Source organism: Eptatretus burgeri, chromosome 8 (genome assembly GCF_056783735.1).
Source record: "Eptatretus burgeri isolate ZD-2024b chromosome 8, Ebu_testis_v1, whole genome shotgun sequence".
Classification (NCBI taxonomy): domain Eukaryota; kingdom Metazoa; phylum Chordata; class Myxini; order Myxiniformes; family Myxinidae; genus Eptatretus; species Eptatretus burgeri.
In genome coordinates, this window is record NC_140968.1 from 15,984,890 (window position 1) to 16,005,522 (window position 20,633).

The window sequence follows — 20,633 nt, forward strand, 5'->3', positions numbered from 1 at the left end:
GATGATGGTCAACCTGCTGCAACCATGAGGCACGTGGTTGGCCCACTGGCCTCCTCCACTCATGATACTCCCTCGCTGAGAGAATCTGGTGAACAGGATCAGCGTCAGGAAAACAAGCCACATGTCCATCCAGCCGCAGCTGACGCTCACGGACTATGCAGGTAACAAATCTCATCCAAGTCTCTCTCAGCAACCGCTCGTTGGACACAAAATCTGACCAGCGATAGCCAAGGATTCTCCATAGAGACCTGGTACCAAAGGAATTAAGTCTCCGTCTCAGATCCTTGGTCAGAGTCCAAGTCTTGCATCCATAGAGCAAGACTGGAAGTACCAAGAACCTGAAGACTCGGACTTTCGTCCTCCCGCACAGGTACCGGCAGCGCCACACCCCCTGATCCAGTGAATCCATGACTCCCCAGGCCCGACCCAGACGTCTATCGACCTCTGACTCACAGCCAGCAGAGACATGAATATCACTGCCAAGGCAAGTGAATCTCTCCACGACCTCAACATCCTCACCACAAACAGACACAGACAGGACAGCAGCATCCAAGATGTCACCAAAAGCCTGGATCTTAGTTTTGACCCTAGAAACCCGTAATCCCAGTGGCTCCGACTCCTCATTCAGCACCTCGAGGGCCCCCAAAAGGATATCAAAAGTCTCTGCAAAGATGACTGCATCGTCTGCAAAATCAAGGTCCGAGATCTTGACATTCCCAAACGATGCACCGCAGCTTGATCTCTCCGACATCCTCCCTAAAATCCAGTCCATACAAGTGCTGAAAAGTGTTGGGGCCAGTACACACCCCTGACGAACTCCAGTAACAACTGGAAATAAGTCAGAGATGGTACCACCCCACTTCACTGCACTCTCAGTACCAGAGTAGAGTTCAGATATCAGATCGATCAATTTTGGTGGCACCTCACGAAAACTAAGATTCCTCCAGAGGACATCCTGATTCACTGAATCGAACGCTTTACAGAGATCAACATAGGCTGCAAGCAGCCCCTGCCAAAACTCTCGTCTGTGTTTGCTGAAGACACGAAGAGCAAGGATACGGTCAATCGAACCAAGCAGAACATGATGAAAACCTGAATAAATTTCTCAATGTCACTTCGAAGTATAATCTGAGATTGAACAATGACAAATGCGAATTCTCTGCAAAATCTCTCGACGTCCTTGGCCATACAATTGAAAATGGAACAATTAAACCAGATCCTGAGCACCTTCGACCACTTCAGGAGCTTCCACCCCCACATGATTTGCCCTCATTGCATCGGGCAATGGGAATGATTGCTCATTGCTCACAGTGGATTGCAAACTTTCTGAAAGCTTCCTCCCCTTGCACAGTGTAAAAGCTTCCCTCTATCATTAGCTGCTGTTGAAGCTTTCAAACTTCTCAAGCAAGACATTCTCAACTCCGTTGCGATGGCTCCAGATGAAACTGTCCCTTGCATAGTTGAAACCGACGCTTCGGATCACGCTATTGCCGCAACACTTTACAGTCCGGGAGACGTGTTGCATTCTTCTCGTGGACTCTTTCTGGTGGCGACAAAGGCATTCAGCAGTAGAAAAGGAAGCGTATGCGATTGTGGAGGCACTGGGGAAGTGTAGGCATTATCTGCTGGGAAATCATTTTCAGTTTCTTCCTGACCAAAGGTCTGTTGCGTTTATGTTGGATAACAAAAAAGCTGGAAAACATAAGAAGGAAAAGATTATGAGGTGGCGCATCAAGCTGTCATGCTACAGCTATGACATATTTATCGCCCGGGGAAAGAAAACGCTGCTGCCGACGCCTTTTCACGAATTTGCTTTTCAGTTATTAACGGCAAAACCTTGCAAGATCTCCACAACTGATTATGCCATCCAGGTGTAACAAGGATGGCCCACTTCGTGCGCTGCGGAAATCCACCCTTTTCTGTCGAAGAAGTTCCAAGGATGAGTGCATCTTGTCCAGTCTGCGCTGAACTCAAACCGAGATTCCATAAGGCCACCCCAAGTAATCCCATCAAAGCTACCTTGCCTTTCGAGAGGCGAAACATCGATTTTAAAGGACCCTTGCCATCAGTGATGGACAATCGCTATGTGTTAACTGTTGTTGATGAGTTTTTAAGGTTTCCCTTTGCCTTTCCATGTGCTGACATGACTTCAGCAACCGTCATAAAATGCCTCTGCCAACTCTTTGCAATCTTTGGTATGCCTTCTTATATACACTCTGACCGAGGATCTTCCTTTTTGTTTGAAGAACTCAAGCGGTTTCTGTATGGACGCGGCATTGCCACCAGTCGAACTACTGGCTTTAACCCACACGGAAACGGACTGGTGGAAAGATACAATGGTATCATCTGGAAAGCTGTGACCTAAGTGCTTAAGTCGTGAGAACTGAAGACTGTGCAGTGGAGGCTGTTCTTGCCGATGCTCTGCATTCTGTTCGGTCGTGACTCTCCACATCCACTGATAGTCCAGGAGCAAGGACATGAAATAAAAATGAAATCGTTCAACACTCCCTCCAGAAAAGGTTTGACTTGACAGAGTGGTAGAATAGAACCCATAGAACACCTCCAGGTAGTATGTGGTTTTAAATTGTGGTATCATTAAAATTCTATAGGCCATTATACATACCAAGGGTACTTACCAAGAGGGTCACTGTTGGCTAGCAAAATTTATGGGAGGGGTAAGGTAAACGTGAATATCTTTGTCCAGACTCAACCAATTTTCAATATTGAGGTATCATTGGCTTCGTATTATAATTCTCTTTCAGAATATGTGCAGAAATTTCGATATTCATTCAACTGTACAACCACAAGAGGTAAAAATCACAAACAAATCAAATATTATGAGCTTTTTTATGTTTTAGGCATCTTTTCGAGCATATTAAGTTATCAAGTCAAACTTTTCTGTTGAACAATTGAATTTTTCACAGGTTCATACTGCTGGACTAAAAAATGCTATGTTAGTCTATCTTTTATGAAATTCTTATAGACGAGATAATTCCAAAAATAAAGTTTTAAAATGTCATCTATCTATAATTCCAGCAATCTTTGTGTGTGTGTTTGTGTGTGTCTGTCTGTCTGCGACCGTCATTTCTCGACGACCGCCGGTCCGATCTGATTGAAACTTGCCAGGAATATTGCCGAGGACCCGCGGATGTGCCTTTTCAATGTTTGATATCAATCGCACGAGCGGTTCCCAAGTTACGCCCATTTTATTGCTTTTTTCAGTGTTGTAAAGGTGTATATATGGCAGCTGGTGTTGTTCCACCTTATCACATTATCATGCCATTTTTCCCAAAGATATCTCAGAATAATGATCACACTATCTATCTATAATTCCAGCAATGTGTGTGTGTGTGTGTGTGTGTGTGTGTGTGTGTGTGTGTGTGTGTGTGTGTCTGTGTGTGTGTGTGTGTGTGTGTGTGTGTGTGTGTGTGTGTGTGTGTGTGTGAGAGAGACCACTGTTTCTCGACAACCGCTGGTCTGATCTAATTGAAACTTGCCAGATATATTGCTGGGGAGTTGGTACCTGAGTATGTGCCTTTTCAAGGTTTGATATTAATCGGACAAGTGCTTCCCAAGTTATGGCCATTTATTTACCAACCAATGACAGAAACCGTTGCTGCGGCCATTTTTAATCAACCAATGACAGGAAGCGTTGCTGCGTCGCCATGGTCATGGGGAAGAGAAACTCAGCCGCGTTCGCCATTACGCGTTTTTTCAGGGTTCAGGTTCGCCATTACGGGTTTACGGGAATTTCTTTTCTCTTTTCTCTTTTCTCTTTTCTCTTTTCTCTTTTCTCTTTTCTCTTTTCTCTTTTCTCTTTTCTCTTTTCTCTTTTCTCTTTTCTCTTTTCTCTTCTCTTCGTGTTTTTCCTTGCGAAAAGGCAAAATACGTTGGCGCTAATTGAATAATTGGCCAGTAAAGCCTCCGTATTCTTGCCCTGGACGAGGAAACAAAGAAGAAGCGCCGTTTCCTCAGCGATGTTGTTTATGAAGAAATGCTAACGAGATAAAGGTGTGTACAATGTACATGGAGACGATTTTTATTATTATTTATTTGTTGAAGAAAAATTGTTCCGAAAATAATTTATCAAAAAAAGTGCACAACTTTTTTTGTTTCCAATTGTCAAAACGCTGTGGCCTTTGGAGGTGTTAAGGAATTCAGCTCCACTCAACATGCTTGCCAACGAAATACATCTCAATTTGGTGGTAAAAACAATTCACAACGACGGGTTTCCTTACTCATTGCTCTGCAGTCTGCATTCAACCCCTTCATTTGTCATCTCATTGACCTCATTTCATCTATCTATAATTCCAGCAATCTGTGTGTGTGTGTGTGTGTGTGTGTGTGTGTGTGTGTGTGTGTGTGTGTGTGTGTGTGTGTTTCTGTGTGTCTGTGACCGCTGTTTCCCGACAACCACTGATCCGATCTAATTGAAACTTGCCAGCTATATTGCTGGGGACCTGAGGATGTGCCTTTTCAAGATTTGATATTAATCGGACAAGTGATTCCCAAGTTATGGCCATTTTTTACCAACCAATGACAGGACACATGCTGCGTAGGCGTGGCCGATGCTCCATTTAGTTACCAATCACAGGACACGTTGCTGCGTAGGCGTGGCTGCGTAGGCTGGTGCACGGCCGGCCGACGATGACGTCACGTGCCGTGCTGGTTACGATGGGGATCGATCGGTGCCTCACTTACCGTGGGGTAGGAGTGCCAATGGTAAATGGCAGCGAATGTCATGGCAAGCAAAGACAGGGAGGTAAACTTGATTTTAATTAACTCTGTGTGTAAGTATCACAGCAGTTGTTACTTCAATGCAAGCGATAATTCATGGAATGATGTGAACATTCCGTACGGGCACGCACTACTTATGGATAGTGATGACTTACTGTATTCTAATAATTTCTCGATTTCTTATCCGCATTTATAGATAAACACAATGCCCCAATCCAGTCGTCGTTTATGAGAGCAAAGGAATGGCCTGTGTGGTTGTTTGAAAGTTTTTTTTTTTTTTGCATGTACGGCCACGCACATATGGGCACGCGAGAGCGAAGGAACGGCATGTGTGGTAGTTGTTTCTGGCACGCGGTTTGAAAGTTTTTTATTTTATTTTGTACGTACGGCCATGCACGTACGGACACGCACGTACGGCCACGCACGTACGGCCACGCGAGAGCGAAGGAACGGCCTGTGTGGTTGTTTCTGGCAAGTGGTTTTAAAGTATAAACATATATATATATATATATATATATATATATATATATATATATATATATATATATATATATATATATATATATATATATATATATATGTATATATATATACATATATATATATTTTTTTTTTTTTACACGTACAGCCACTCACGTACGGGCACGTGAAAGCGAAGGAACGGCTTGTGTGGTTGTTGTTTCTGGCACGCGGTTTGAGTTTTTTGCGGGGGGAGTGTTTGCTCGTATGGCCACGCATCTACGGGCATGCACTAGTCCATCTATAATTCCAGCAGTGTGTGTGTGTGTGTGTGTGTGTGTGTGTGTGTGTGTGTGTGTGTGTGTGTGTGTGTGTGTGTGTGTGTGTGTGTGTGTCTGCGACCGCCGTTTCTCGACGACCGCCGGTCCGATCTGATTGAAACTTGCCAGAAATATTGCCGGGGCCCTGCAGATGTGCCTTTTCGAGGTTTGATGTCAATCGGACGAGCGGTTCCCAAGTTACGGTCATTTTATTGCTTTTTCAGTGTTGAAAAGGTTTATATACGGCAGCTGAAGATGTCGTTCCACCTTCTCACCTTATCATGCCATTTTTTCCCAAATTATTAATAACCAGACGACCACCGGTCCGATCGGATTGAAACTTGCCAGGAATATTGCCGGGGCCCCGCGAATGTGCCTTTTCGAGGTTTGATATCAATCGGACAAGCGGTTCCCAAGTTACGGCCATTTATTTGTCAACCAATGACAGGACACGGTGCTACGATGTCACGAATGACGTCACAATTAATGTTTGTTTAATTAATTAATTATTTTTTGGAGGATTGACGTCCATTATTTTTCTTCTTCGTTTGGTATGACGTCACAATCGACACTGGGGACCTGAGTATGTGCCTTTTCAAAGTTTGATATCGTTCTTCCTCATCCATTTCAGCTGTTTCCCAAGTGTTTCCCAAGGTTTGAAAGCTGTTCTTTCCCAATGTTTGAATTAATTAATTAATCCCAAGGTTTGATTATTATTTAATTATTAATTAATTTAATTATTTACTCCCAAGGTTTGATTATTATTCAAATTATTATTTAATCCCAAGGTTTGAATTTTCCCAAGGGAAACAGCTGTTTCCCAAGGGTTTGAAAGCTGTTTTTTTCCCAAGGTTTGAATTAATCGTTGTGCTTGGTAGACATTTGTGAATAAATTTACAGAGAGATGGGTGAGAGAGGAGGGGGGAGAGAGGAGTGGGAGAGAGGAGGGGGGAGAGAGGTGGGCGATAGAGGGGAGGGAGAGAGGGGGTGAGAGAGGGGTGAGTGAGAGTGGGGGCGAGAGAGAGGGGCGAGAGAAGAGGGGGGGAGAGAGGATGGGTGAGGGGGGGGGGAGAGAGAGAGGTGACGTCACAATTCTTCTTCTTCGTTTGATATGACATCACAATTGACGCTGGGGACCTGAGTATGTTTCCCAGGTGTTTCCCAAGTTATGGTCATTTATGATACGGTTGGTCCGATCTAATTGAAAAAATGCCCCAATTTAGTCATCGTTTACGAGAGCGAAGGAACGAAGCTGCACATACTGGCACGCACCTATGGCACGCACCTACGGGCACGCACCTCCGGGCCCGCACAAGTGTTAATAATGATGGTAAAAGAGGCTGTGGGTTAACATAGTTGCTTTTCTGTGTCATTCCAGATTGAACATCTGAAAGAATCCTACTAGCAACTGAAGCAATGGCCAGTTCAGAGAGTCAGGTATTAGTGCAACTTTTACCTGTAAAGAGACAGAAGTTGACTAACTTTCACAAGTGCATAATTTGTCAGATGGACTCAAACGAGGCACTGAGGAAAGCCCGAGATACCTCCATACAGACACTTGTTGCAGCACTGGAACTCCGACGAGATGAAGTATAAGAACGTTTAAAATCACATTTTGATAGTTTGGCAACTGCGGATGTTAAATGGCACTCAAATTGCTGCGAAAAATGAACAAGCAAAGAAAACCTGCGTTACATGCAGAGGAGAAGATCTGCCACCAGCAGAAGAATCTAAGATTGGCACACAATCTGAAACAAGTTTGACGGAGACCTCCAGGGTATCCAGGTCCCAGTCAATGTCCACTGACTGGACTATGTGCCTCTTGTGCAAGAAGAAAACACACAGAAGGGTAAAGGAGATGACCATGGTCAGAACTTTCCAAGCTTTTGAAACTATTGTGCAAGCAGCGAACGCAAAGGGCGATGAGGACATGTTACGGACTACTGGTGCTGTCAATAACGATCTAGTGGCAGCAGAAGCTCGATACCACAGAGCTTGCCATGCCTCACACATCAGCAAAGCTAATCTGCAGTATGCTGGCTTCCATGAAGGGAGACAAGAAACTTGTTACGATACGGCATTCAAGCAATTGGCTGAATATATCTCTGCTGACCTGAATGGTGGGAAGGCCTTTGATATGACAATTCTTCTGGTATGGGCAGATACAATCATTTTCTGCGCAGACAGGGAGTGGCAGTCGACAGCAACACTACCCAGCGACTCAAACTTCGACTAAACAAATACTTTGGAGATGACGTTGTCTTCCATAAGCCATATGATCTAAGTAAGTCTGAGCTTTTGTACTCAAGCTCCATATCTCTTCAAGATGTCATCAACTCTGCCTATCAGTGTAACACCACAACAGCCACGGGTGTACCAAGAAAACAGCCCTCAACAGCGATGGATGATTGCGACAGGGTGAGTCTGCTGTACCGCACTGCGAAACTCATCAAGTCGGAGATCAATGAATGCCAAGGCATATCAGTCCGACTACCTAATATCATGGATCTAACCCTGACAAAATCCAAATCTGTGATACCAGACAGTCTTTACTGGCTACTACGCTGGGTTATTGCCAAACCAGAAAAGGAAGATGAAGATGAGTTTTCCGCACCAGAATGTAGCAACTCATCAGATGAAAGACGTGTTTTGATGCTTGCTCACGATGTTGCACACTGTGCGACTCATGCTACAACTAACATGCCCAAGCATGTGGCCCTGGGAATTGCAGTTCGCCATATGACGAGGTCAAAACAGCTCATTCCCATGCTGAGCAGAATCGGCCACTGTTACTCCTACGATGATGTTGAGGCAACGAACACAAGCCTTACACAGGAGATCTTAGCCAAGAGCGACATCTTTGGTACGGTATTCCCATCAAACATCTCCCCAGGCGTCTTTGTCCAGGTGGCAGCAGACAATAATGACATGACTGAAGAGACTCGATGGAAAGAGGACAACTCATGCCACTACAGCAGTCCTCTATCAACGAGGGCACTTTGGTCCAGTCCCCGAGCCGAGGGTCTATTCAGACTAGACAAAAAGAAAACGGACACTTGAATCCACTGGGATGTGCCAATCCTTCAGAGAGTACAGTGCATACGGAAAGCGGCCTGCTGTTACCAGTTTCGCCAGGAAGATACAAGCTGAGTGGTTCAAATGCAATGAAACTTGCATTCGGCAACCTGTAAGATGGATCTTCATTGGGCATTGATAAAGTTGACACCAATGAAGCTGTTTGAGGTGGAGGGAGCTCTTCGCCACAGAAAAACAAAAAGCACCCAGCTGGAGTGGCTTCAATGCTGTGGTACATTCCTCGCTCTCACTAATGTGCTTCTGTGATGTTATGCACAGCTCCCAGTGCCTACCATGATAACTATTATCATCCACTATGATGAATGAGTAGCTTCCGTGCTGCCAGAGACAACTATTATACTCGGCTTTCACTAATGTACTTCCGTGTTGCCAAAGACAACGATTATGCTTGGCTCTGATGTATGTGCTTCCGTGTTGCTATACACTAGTAAAAGACGAACGCTAAAAATTACAGTTGCAGTTTTCTTTATTTGTGCCTCTGTATGTATATGAATTTCTGCAGAACAATACTTTCTTAAGTGTTTGATTTCCAAAATGTATACATACCAGTAGTAATTGAGAAACACCGTTCACCTTCATATGAGAACACAATTAAAAATGTCAGAAACTTTGAATTAGTGTGATATTTTCGCTTTGTTGATGCCATGGCAAAAGCCATTTTCAAATAACTGTCCATATTCTGATAGAGAATTATAATAGGAAGCCAATGATAACTCAATGTTGAAAATTGGTTGTCCAGACAAAGATATTCACGTTTACGTTACCCCTCCCCCTAAATTTTGCGAGCCCAGAGTGACCCTTTTGGTAAGTACCCTTGGTCTGTATAATGGCCTGTAGAATTTTAATGATGCCACAATTTGAAACCACATACGACCTGGAGGTGTTCTATCGGGTTTATTCTACCACCCTGTCAAGTCAAACCTTTTCTGTAGGGGGTGTTGAACGAATTTCCTTATTTGGCCTCATATGAGAAATGGCTGCTGGACTATGATGCCACTCCACACGAACGACTGTTTGGCTACCAGCGCCGATCTACCAGCGGACATTCTATACCCACCTGGTTGGCTTCTTCTGGCACTGTTCTGATGAGGGGAGAAGAACGCCAGAGCAAGTTTGATCCCTCGGTGGATGAAGTCCAATTCATTGACGCAAATCCGGAGAATGCCCACGTCAGACTTTCTGATGGCCGGGAGACCACTGTATCACTATGACATTTGGCACCTCCTGGTGATGTTCCATCTGGGAACGTGATGGGTGATGACCTACCTGTGGAGCAACAGCAGTCTGGTTTCGAAAATGGAGAGGTAACACCGAGCAATTCTCCTTCGGCAGAGAAACAGACTTTAGCTGAGGAAACGAGTGCAACTGAAACCTCGTCATCAGTTAAACGGTCCCCATCGCGGCGATCTGAACGGATCAGACACCCTCGTGAATATCTTGGGAGTTGTTTGGTTGAACTTTAAAGGTGGGGTGAATGTGATGAATCTTTAAAGTGTTGTTGTTGTCGTTGTCGTAAGCTGTGAGATCCGGGCGTTTCAGGTGTCTTCGCAATGTGATTCGGTGAGACGTTCGTTGATCTCGTTTAAAGTAATGTATTGTGTTTACAATTTACTGTCTTATTACGATTGTTAATATTTATACTTGTGTTTTGTTTATGCTTTCAGATATCACCTTGATTGGGTGAATTAAAGCCTCCATCGTGAAATCGGCTTGTTTCGATTCCACAACAATGACGGAATGAAGGGTGGAGTGGCACACGACGACTGGGCGTGTCCTCCGACTGGGCGTGTCCTCCGACTGGGCGTGTCCTCCGACTGGGCGTGTCCTCTGACTGGGCGTGTCATGCGCAAGTGGTTTTCGTCCTCCGCAAGAGCTTCCGGGGAGGTGGGGCACGAAGAGAGTGAGGCCTGTGGAAGAAAGCAGCGATGAGTCGGAGGTGTGTGAAGGACTTCAGGCTCAAGAGGAGACAAATGATAAATTTCTAATTATAATCTCGTCTTTGGAAGGAACCAAACCATCGATTTTCGGCAAAAGTTGAACCGGAACTCGAACTCAGGTCCTCGTGGTCGAGGAGGAACTGATCGAAGAGGTATTTTCGGAATTCTTAATTAACATTGAGAAAGATCCGTGAAGCGTTAATTTAAATATAAAATAATTTTCTGTTCCTTGATGATGGAAATGAAGGAAAGTTAATGGAGTTTTTATTGAATGTTTGTTGAGGTGTTTGATTGTTGATTTCATGAGGTGATTTTAACTCGTTTTGTTTGATTCACCACATTGTTTTATATCACATCGTCACTAAACTTCCTACAACGAGGATTAAACCTCATTCTTCCTTTTAACTACAAAACTACCAGAAACCTTTAATAGTTAACTTGTAAATCCAATTTGATATCTACATGAGGAGGTGTAACAAGGGCACGAGGTACGATAACCTACTTTACCTGTTCCGTGGGATATTTAACGTTCAGAACCCGAATGGAGATGAAAAACCTGATTCATAATCCAAAAACTCATAAACATCGTGTGGGTCTGAAATGTAACATCCTCGTTAACCTTCCACGGACATTCCATCTCAGGTAAATTGGACTTCAAAAGGAAATCATTCTGGAAATCTCAAACTCGGAGGAAGGTACTGCCCCCCCCCCCCATTTCCGTGTCGCACTGCACCCGCTGCCCTGCCCGCTTCATCAGACTGACCCTGCCCCACCCCATCAGGCCGACCCTGCCCCACCCCATCAGGCCGACCCTGCCCCACCCCATCAGGCCGACCCTGCCCCACCCCATCAGGCCGGCCCCGCCGCCCTGCCCCACCCCGATCAGGCCGACCCTGCCCCCCCAATCAGGCTGATCCTGCCCCAATCAGGCCGATCCTGCCCCAATCAGGCCGACCCTGTCCCATCCCGATCACTTCGGCCGCCCCCATCAGGCCGGCCCTGCCCCCAATCAGGCCGACCCTGCCCCCCATCAGGCCGGCCCCACCCCCATCATGCTGGCCCCCCCCCCCTGCCCCACCCCAATCAGGCCTGCCCCACCCCATCAGGCCGGTCCTGCCGCCCATGCCCAGCTCCACCCCCAACCAGCTGACCCAAGCCCACCCCCAATAGGCCGGCCCCACCACCCTGCCTCACCCCCATCATACTGGGATATCACCAGGGTGTTGAAATACAAGAAATTAAAAAAAAAAAAATTCGTTGCTGGGAAAAGGGTGTTTTGGGACGAAGAATATACAACATCAACCACACAGTATCCCTTGACAAGACCCAATCTATGACACCACTGCCTGCATTCACTACCTCCTCCCCACTGCCTGCTCTCACTGCCCCTCACCACTGCCTGCTCTCACTACCTCCTCACCCCTGCCTGCCATCACTGCCTCCTCCCCACTGCCTGCTCTCACTGCCACTCACCACTTCCTGCTCTCACTGTCCACTCACCACTGCCTCCTGCTCTCACTGACCCCTTACCACTGCCTGCTCTGACTGCCCCCTTACCACTGCCTGCCATCACTACCTCCTCACCACTGCCTGCCAACACGACTCCTCACCACGGCCTGCCCTCACTGCCTTCTCTCACTGCCACATCACCACTGCCTGCCCTCACTGCCCACTTACCACTGCCTCCTGCCCTCACTGCGCACTCACCACTGCCTCCTGCCCTCATTGCCCACACACCACTGCCTCCTGCTCTCACTGCCCACTCACCACTGCCTCCTGCTCTCACTGCCCACTCACCACTGCCTCCTGCTCTCACTGCCCACTCACCACTGCCTCCTGCTCTCACTGCCCACTCACCACTGCCTCCTGCTCTCACTGCCCACTCACCACTGCCTCCTGCTCTCACTGCCCACTCACCACTGCCTCCTGCTCTCACTGCCCACTCACCACTGCCTCCTGCTCTCACTGCCCACTCACCACTGCCTCCTGCTCTCACTGCCCACTCACCACTGCCTCCTGCTCTCACTGCCCACTCACCACTGCCTCCTGCTCTCACTGCCCACTCACCACTGCCTCCTGCTCTCACTGCCCACTCACCACTGTCTCCTGCTCTCACTGCCCACTCACCACTGTCTCCTGCTCTCACTGCCCACTCACCACTGCCTCCTGCTCTCACTGCCCACTCACCACTGCCTCCTGCTCTCACTGCCCACTCACCACTGCCTCCTGCTCTCACTGCCCACTCACCACTGCCTCCTGCTCTCACTGCCCACTCACCACTGTCTCCTGCTCTCACTGCCCACTCACCACTGCCTCCTGCTCTCACTGCCCACTCACCACTGCCTCCTGCTCTCACTGCCCACTCACCACTGCCTCCTGCTCTCACTGCCCACTCACCACTGCCTCCTGCTCTCACTGCCCACTCACCACTGCCTCCTGCTCTCACTGCCCACTCACCACTGCCTCCTGCTCTCACTGCCCACTCACCACTGCCTCCTGCTCTCACTGCCCACTCACCACTGCCTCCTGCTCTCACTGCCCACTCACCACTGCCTCCTGCTCCCACTGCTCTCACAGTGTATTGTGGTGGCCAGAGTGCAAATACTGCCACCAAACTCCAAGGCAAGGTAATCAATTGCATGAGGACGTTCACAGATGCAGTTGGCACCAGATATGGATGGCCATTGGCTCATAAGGAGCTCCTCCACCCTTTTTGTCGGTTTTGTATTCAATCCTGCTGGGTGTCCATGAAAGGGAAATGAGGGAGAAGAAAAGGAATAAGAGGTTCTTCCCGACCATGGCTTTTCTGCTTGTTTTGTCCTTATTTTGTGCAAACATGGTGTTATTTTTGATGCATTACAATTTTGCTCATGGACTGATTATTTGCTTTCTCATGAAACAATAATGAGAGAGCAATGCAGGAGAGTTGAGGTGAGGGGTTCTTTCATGCTTTATTCTTTTGGTTCTTTCATCTTGATTGCAGTGGCTGATGGTTGCATCATTGCTGTGCCACTGATGTGGAGCCCCCCTGTAAATTCGAGAAGAAATTTGGAATTTGGGCAGTGTGCCGGTGATAGCTGGCCTACGATTCGAGGAAGTTGCCATGGGATTTTTAACATCCACCAACTAATGCTGTGAGAGGGGATGTCCAGTTAAATGTTCCTCCGAAGGATGGCAAACACATTGATCGCTTTTCCTGTGAAAAAAATCGCTTTCCTTTCCCTTTACCACGGCGACAGTTTATAGCCGTGTCGGGATTCAAACCCAAGCTACATAACTCGGGGGCAAGTGTGCCTACCTCAAGGCCGTTCTGCCAGCGCACATGGCGTGAACAAACTGGCTGTAAATCCCTGCATTGGTTGGATAAAATACACAGTCCAGAAAATAACATGGATAAACTTTCCTTTGTTAACGCAAGCATTGTGTCCCTGGCAGGTCATCGGTGAAATGGACAACTTCTTGGAATGGCTCCAATCACAAGGTCTGAGAGCAGAAACAGCCCAAGCAGTGATCAGTATACTTGTAATTGAGAATCAGAAGGTTCTTCGAGTTTGTACAGACTCCGATTCATTGCGAACAGAGCTCCTCTCTCTCGCCAAAGAGAAATTTAAATTTGCAATGTATGCTGACTTCTGTAAATTTGTGAAATCTTTTTTGAAGCTGCAGGTTGTCCAGCTTGCAGGCTCTTCTCTGTTGGGAAGTCTATTCGTCAACTTGGAGAATGTTATTCGAGAACTTTCCAGTTTCTGCCAAAAGTTTCGTGGTTTCCAGAAGGTGCAGCTGGAAAATGTTCCTGGTTTCCGGGGAATCGGTTTCAGTGATGTCTGCAACCTCCACCATCATGATGATGGATTCACACCCAAGTCTGGTATGTCACTATTTTATACAACCTATCACGTCAAAAAATGCCTTGATGTCAACCATTGATGTGTTTTTTTTTTCTTGTAACTTATGGAATCTCTTTTGGAACAATTTTTTTGTTGTCGAAGACATTTACATTCTTGATATGCAAAGTGAATGTTTTTTCTTCCAACTCACATTCAATTCCAAAGTGTTCAGTGTTTAATTGACGCAGGCAAGATCAGCCAAATGGCCTCCGCCTGTGTAAAATTTCCTTGTAACAGCACATTTAAATTATGCACATGCAGAAAGTAGTTTGTTTGCCACTGATATAGGCATGGACAGAATGAGGGACATCCCATTGGAGAAAGGATTTAGTTCACCACATAATATCTGGGCTGTGAGCTGCAACCTGGATTGAAAGATCTGCTAGGATGGAGTAGAGGCCTCAGATGTTTGAGGTACCCACATTGAGGGATGGCGGAGATAGTTTTGCGTGGGCGTAGGCTGAGTAGATGTGGGAGAGGATGAGATGAAAGGTAAATTACGAGGGGCAGGACGAGTGGGGGGGGGGGAGTTTGAAGAGGATGGCTTCAGGGGGATGCAGAAAGAGGGGACATGAAGTGGAGGGATGCTGAAGAGTGGGACATGTGGAAGGACGTGGGCTTGGAGTCGATGTTTGAGAGAGTACTGACATGGAGGGGTATGACTGCAAAACATCGTGAATGGGATTTGATTGTTGTGTGCAGACAACCTCTGCACACACCTTCCCATGAGTCCTATATTTCACTTTCTGAGATGAGCATCGTGGGATGGGTGGATGGCATTTTTGTTCAAAGCACAGAGAAAGGTCGACCTGTACAACCTGAGGACGGATGACAGAAACAGCGTTTCCGTGAGACAGGTTTACAATATACGCCTGTGTTGAAGAAGCAGAACAAGAAGAATAGGAAAAATAAATCATAATGAAGAAGAACACGTGGAGTGCTGATGCCAGATAAAGAAGGGAAGATAAGCATTTCAATACGATTTTAAAGGAAGAAGCATTTTCTTTAATGACTGGATTGATGACAAACGAGCTTCCATTAAAATCACACCAAGTGGGTTGATTCAGCTGGTCATCCTTCTGAGGTCTGCAAAATGAGTACCAGCTTACTCGTAACATGGGCACTGAATTAGCGGCGCAGCCATGCGAATATAAAAAAAATGATGTAACCAGCAGCCACAGGCTGCAGACGAAACAACATCTCTTCTCCCTGTGAAGGCTGGAGTGTCCCAAAGCAGTTTTTGAGTCCAGTCCAATTCCTAATCTTCATGAATGATCTCTGACTCTGGAAAATCCTATTTTGTGTGTTTCTTGGTAATCTCACTCTGTGCTGACATCCCTCTTTCTTCAGACAGGTAGCCTGCAGCATCTTCCCCCTCTCCAGACCTTAACAAAATCTCAAGAAGGCAAAACACTTTCAATATGTCTTTCAATCCTGACAAGTATTATACTCTCATTATCCCATTCCATAAGGTTTATCTGGTAACCCCCTCCCCCTCTCCTCCCCACCCCATCTACTTTTCTAACAATCTTCCTGAAGCTCATTCACTTCAAATCCTCGGTCTCACTGTCAGCCATGATCTTTCTTGCACAAGCCACATTTCAAAGTTGTCCTCAAAAGTCAGCGACTGACTCTGCATCCTTTGTCATACAAAGTCCTTCCTTGGCACACCTGAACTCCTCTCCATCATCCTTTCTTGAACACGTGCAATGAACATAAATATTAATATTGAACAAAAATATATTGAGAATGGCACTCAGTCGAGCTCATATTGTTGTGGGGCTGGGTATCGGTGGTGAGCACGACCCCGAGAGGGAGCAGTGGAGTCGGCTCCAACGAACACACCGGAATTTAGGTCGTGACCCTCGGATAAGTCCGGAAGGCACGGTCCCTGACAGGACCATGAATCGCCAATAATTCGACCACGTGGAGTAGGGTTAATTGCCAACTTCAATATACCAAAGTGCCCACGCGGAAAAGCTTACCGGGGAATTCACACCCTCGACAAGCCTCGAGTGGAACGAGCCATTACCGTGTGTGGCCCGAGCTGATGTTTACCGAGGCCCATTGGTCCAAATGCACAATTACCGCAACAATGGCCTTCCTAATCCCCAATACGCACCGTGACAAACCAATGGCAGAAATGACAAAGAATGAACTGGTACATTCAACAAGAGGGGAATTTAAAAACAATAATCGGGGTACGAGGGGATCACGTAAGGGCAGAGTTGCCCGAATAAAGAAGGGTATCAAATGTACAACAATTCCTTAAACAATTATACTTCGAGACAGGGCCCACGGACACACACACACACACACACACACACACACACACACACACACACACACACACACACACACACACACACACACACACACACACACACACACACACACACACACACACACACACACACACACACACACACACACACACACACACACACACACACACAGAAAGAGATGGACTTTAAGGTCTTTATTTCCCCTCCAGCTCGGAGGGAAGATGAGCTGAGGGAAGAGAATGTGCTGGCTACCTGGCCGCGTTCGCGAGGCTTGACGTCTGCACCTTCCCGGAGCACCAGTCGCCAAAGAATGGACCAGAGGAGGCGAGACGACATGATCTCCCGTGTTGAGATGGTCGACCGATTGTTGTCATGCATTAGACGAGACGCCTTGGATGCGCGCGATGCAATCAGCCGCAGACCCAGACAGAAGCGCGCTCGAGCAGACGGGACGCAATCCTCAATCATCTTTCGTCGTCCTTTTGGGGCAAGGTCCACTCTCTCCTCGCCTGCTCCCATTGGGTGGATGGCGTATCGCAGCACCGCCTTCCTGCGAAGGACTGCCCCGGCTCTGTTCTGCGCGTTGCCCATTGAGCAGAAAATGACACCTACCCTTATTTGGCACGCAGCCAGAATGAAATGCTTCGTGACCATTTTTGGTGTGACATCCACACTGCCTGGGTTATGGAATTCCGCCCATGCACATGCCGGCGCTCGCGCGAAGAATGCCGCAAGCTGAGTGTTGTTGTTGTCGTTGGGGTAAAAATCCTATCTCTAAAATAACTGTGCATCGCACATACACTTAATTACCCAGTAAACATAGGATGGGACCTGATGTGGATTTTTTTAAACCCACCTTGTTGTGATCGTTGAAGGATTCTACCTGGCCGAATGTGGAATCCTATTTGACTTCAGGCAGAGTTTAACGTTTGTCCGATTTGGTTATAAAATCCTGCATAAAACCCATTGACACTGATAACTGATGTCCACACAAGTCCTTCCTTGTGAAACAATTTATTATTCTAATTATACACCATACACTTCTCACCCTCGTACAATGAACTGAAGAATCCCCATTGATTGCAATATTATTTGGTTCTATTTCATTTATTCTTACTTTTAGTTAATAGTTAGACGAACCTGATTCAATTCACTTCCACATTACATCAGAGTTTTATTCTAACTTGGTACTTGGTCAGTTCCAAGGAGCACAAGCCACTGAGATTCTAATACTTCCTCAGGTACTTGCACTGAAACAATTTTACATTTCAAAGCATTTTATACTTTCATGAGAAAGTGGTGGGGGCTATCAACCCAAACTGCAGACGTGTCCTTCAGACGAGAAGCCACTTCGTACATTTCGAGGAAAAGGTTCGCTGTTATCAGCTCAGGTCACTCTGCTCAAGACATTTATCATCATTTAGGGAAAAAGTCTCTTGGCCAGAAAGGACAGCCAATTCAACTTGCAGGATAAAAGTTGCATTTATAAAACTACATTTGTTACAATTTAGAATACATTAATATAAAATTTTCCCCCACACTCCCCCGTTTTTTTTTTTTTTTTAAGGAAAATTTGAATAATTTTTCTTACAGATGATTACCATGTCCCGTTCCTGAAGGAGAAAAGATTTCCATTACTCAAGTTCAATCAACAATGGCAGCGAGTGCTCATATCAGAAAATTAGTGAGTTTCAATTTCATTTATGGCCTGTTCATCAGCATGTCACACATTGAAAACATGCTCCCCGAAGTCAGAAGATAAACCGGTCAGGGTGTGGATAGAGCAGCACCCAACGGGAAACACAATCGAAGCACTCCTTGAGCTGAGGAGAAGGTAGTTGTGGGCAAGTACAAGCTTGGGCCGGACACTGGGTTGAAGGAGCGCAGTGTGGAACTCCAGGCCTGTCATACATTGAAGCAACCACAGCAAGTTCATGATGTATTTGCAGAGCAGCATTCGAGAGTGTGGCTGAGAACATTCCTTCAGGCAGGCACCACACAACGCTGATGTTAAGACTTTGCTCAACCTTCTCCTCAATGGGTTTTTTCTTTCTTTTTTTCCACATTGCTCCATCTTATCTCCTCAGGAAGGGGTACAGTTTCATGATCACATTTTGAATGCTCAATCACCCAAATTTGTGTTCTCTCATCATCCAATCTTTGTGTGGAAGTTCTTTCCAAGCTTTATTTAGACCTTGGTTTTTCAAACCCGGGGCGCGACCCCAATTGGGGTCGCCGAGCAAATTTTGTGGGGTCTCTGGCATCCGCTTGCAGCGAAAAAATTGTCTATTTCGATCGGTGTTCGCTTTTACGGGATGTAATATAAACGGTTCGTTCAAAGTATGGGACCCGGCGCAACATGACGCTTGGAATGGGATCCAGCCGATGCGTGAGCTCGCTGAAGGGCTGTTCATTTTGGTGGGAAATTAGTGGTTTGATCCACGGCCTCTCAGATTCAGACTCTGACTCTATCATTAATGTCTATTCACGTCTCCACGTACGACTCGAGACCTTATTTGTGATGGCAGCACCGGCCACCAGCAAATCTCGAACGTTCTAAACAGGATTAATTTCTGGACCTTGGATTTTACTACGTGGTGGATAAAAGTGGGGCACAGAGGCCTCAGTGTGTGATTTGTTTCGAAGTGCTTTCTACAGAGTCTATGAAACAAAATGAGTTGCAGATGCATTTGACTGCAAAACATGCGCCTTATCAGGATAAGGAGAGAGCGTTCTTTGAGAGGAAACTTCTTGCACTTAAGAATACGAGTTTTGACAGAGGGTACATGCCATCAGACTAATTCTCGGGCATTAGAGGCCTCGTATCGAGTGTCGCTCCATGTTGCCAAGACTAAAACGCCTCACTCCATTGCAGAAGAACTCGTGCTGCCATGTGTAAAGGACATGGTATCCCTGATGGTTGGGGAGGAAGCGGCGAAGAAACTGGCAGTTATACCCCTCTCTGACAACATCATCCAATGCAGAATTGAATAATATGAGTCTGGACGTAACTGCTCAGGTCGTACAGAAGATCAAGGAATCGCCATACAGTTGGACGAGTCCAACGATATCACATCGTACGCGCAACTCATCGTCTGGGTCCGCTTCATCAAGGCTGATAACTTTGTCGATGAGCTTCTGCTCATCAAACCATCGCAGGCCACCACCAAAGGCGAGGACATTTTGGGAAAGTAGAGCAGTTTTATCGTGACCATGATCTGGACTTCGGAAAGTTGCTCGGTTCTACAACAGACGGTGCGCCAGCAATGTTAGGAGTGCGTTCTGGATTCGAGGCTAAATTGCTTGAGGTGGCTCCTCAGACCTCCCGGGTACACTGCATGATTCACCGAGAAGCGCTCGCCTCTCGTACTTTGCCAGAATTCTTGCAGAGCGTGCTCTCAGAAGTCGTAAAATTGGTGAATACCTAAAATCGAGCGCCCTCAACACTAGGTTCTTCAGGCTATTCTGCCAGGAGATGGATGCTGACCATAAGAATTTACTATTCTACACTCAAGTCAGATGGTTATCTCGAGGAAACCTTCTTCTGCGCATTTACAAGCTCAAAGATGAACTGAAGGAGTTCCTACTCACACAAGGGAAAACAGCATGGGTACCGTTGCTTGAGTCAGACTCTTGGCTGTCAGAACTGTGCTATCTCGTTGACATCTTTGAACATCTCAATGTCGTCAACAGCTCCCTCCAAGGCAAAGACGCCAACCTCATGATTTTTCACGACAAAATGAGCGGATTTCTGGCGACTCTAAAATTACTGGCAGACAAAGCAGCTGTTAAGCGCTTCAGCGTTTTCCCCCCCGTCTGCCGGAGCATCTAACGACCTGCCAGTACGATGATACTGAGCTCGACAGTCTTTCTGGGGAGATAGCATGTCACCTTCGGTCACTCATTGAACAG

The 20,633-nt window shown here is 46.5% G+C and overlaps 1 protein-coding gene across 1 annotated transcript in view; it reads left to right on the forward strand.

Moving 5' to 3' along the window:
• The first annotated feature begins 10,466 nt into the window (after positions 1-10,466).
• The window catches only part of LOC147021192 (uncharacterized), a 33,905-nt gene continuing 23,738 nt past the window's right edge, over positions 10,467-20,633 (forward strand). The window contains exons 1-2 of the mRNA XM_085893685.1: positions 10,467-10,701; positions 13,985-14,417. Of these exons, the coding sequence (XP_085749811.1) occupies positions 13,997-14,417 (421 nt within the window). The 5' untranslated portion in view covers positions 10,467-10,701; positions 13,985-13,996. The remainder of the gene's footprint in view (positions 10,702-13,984; positions 14,418-20,633) is intronic.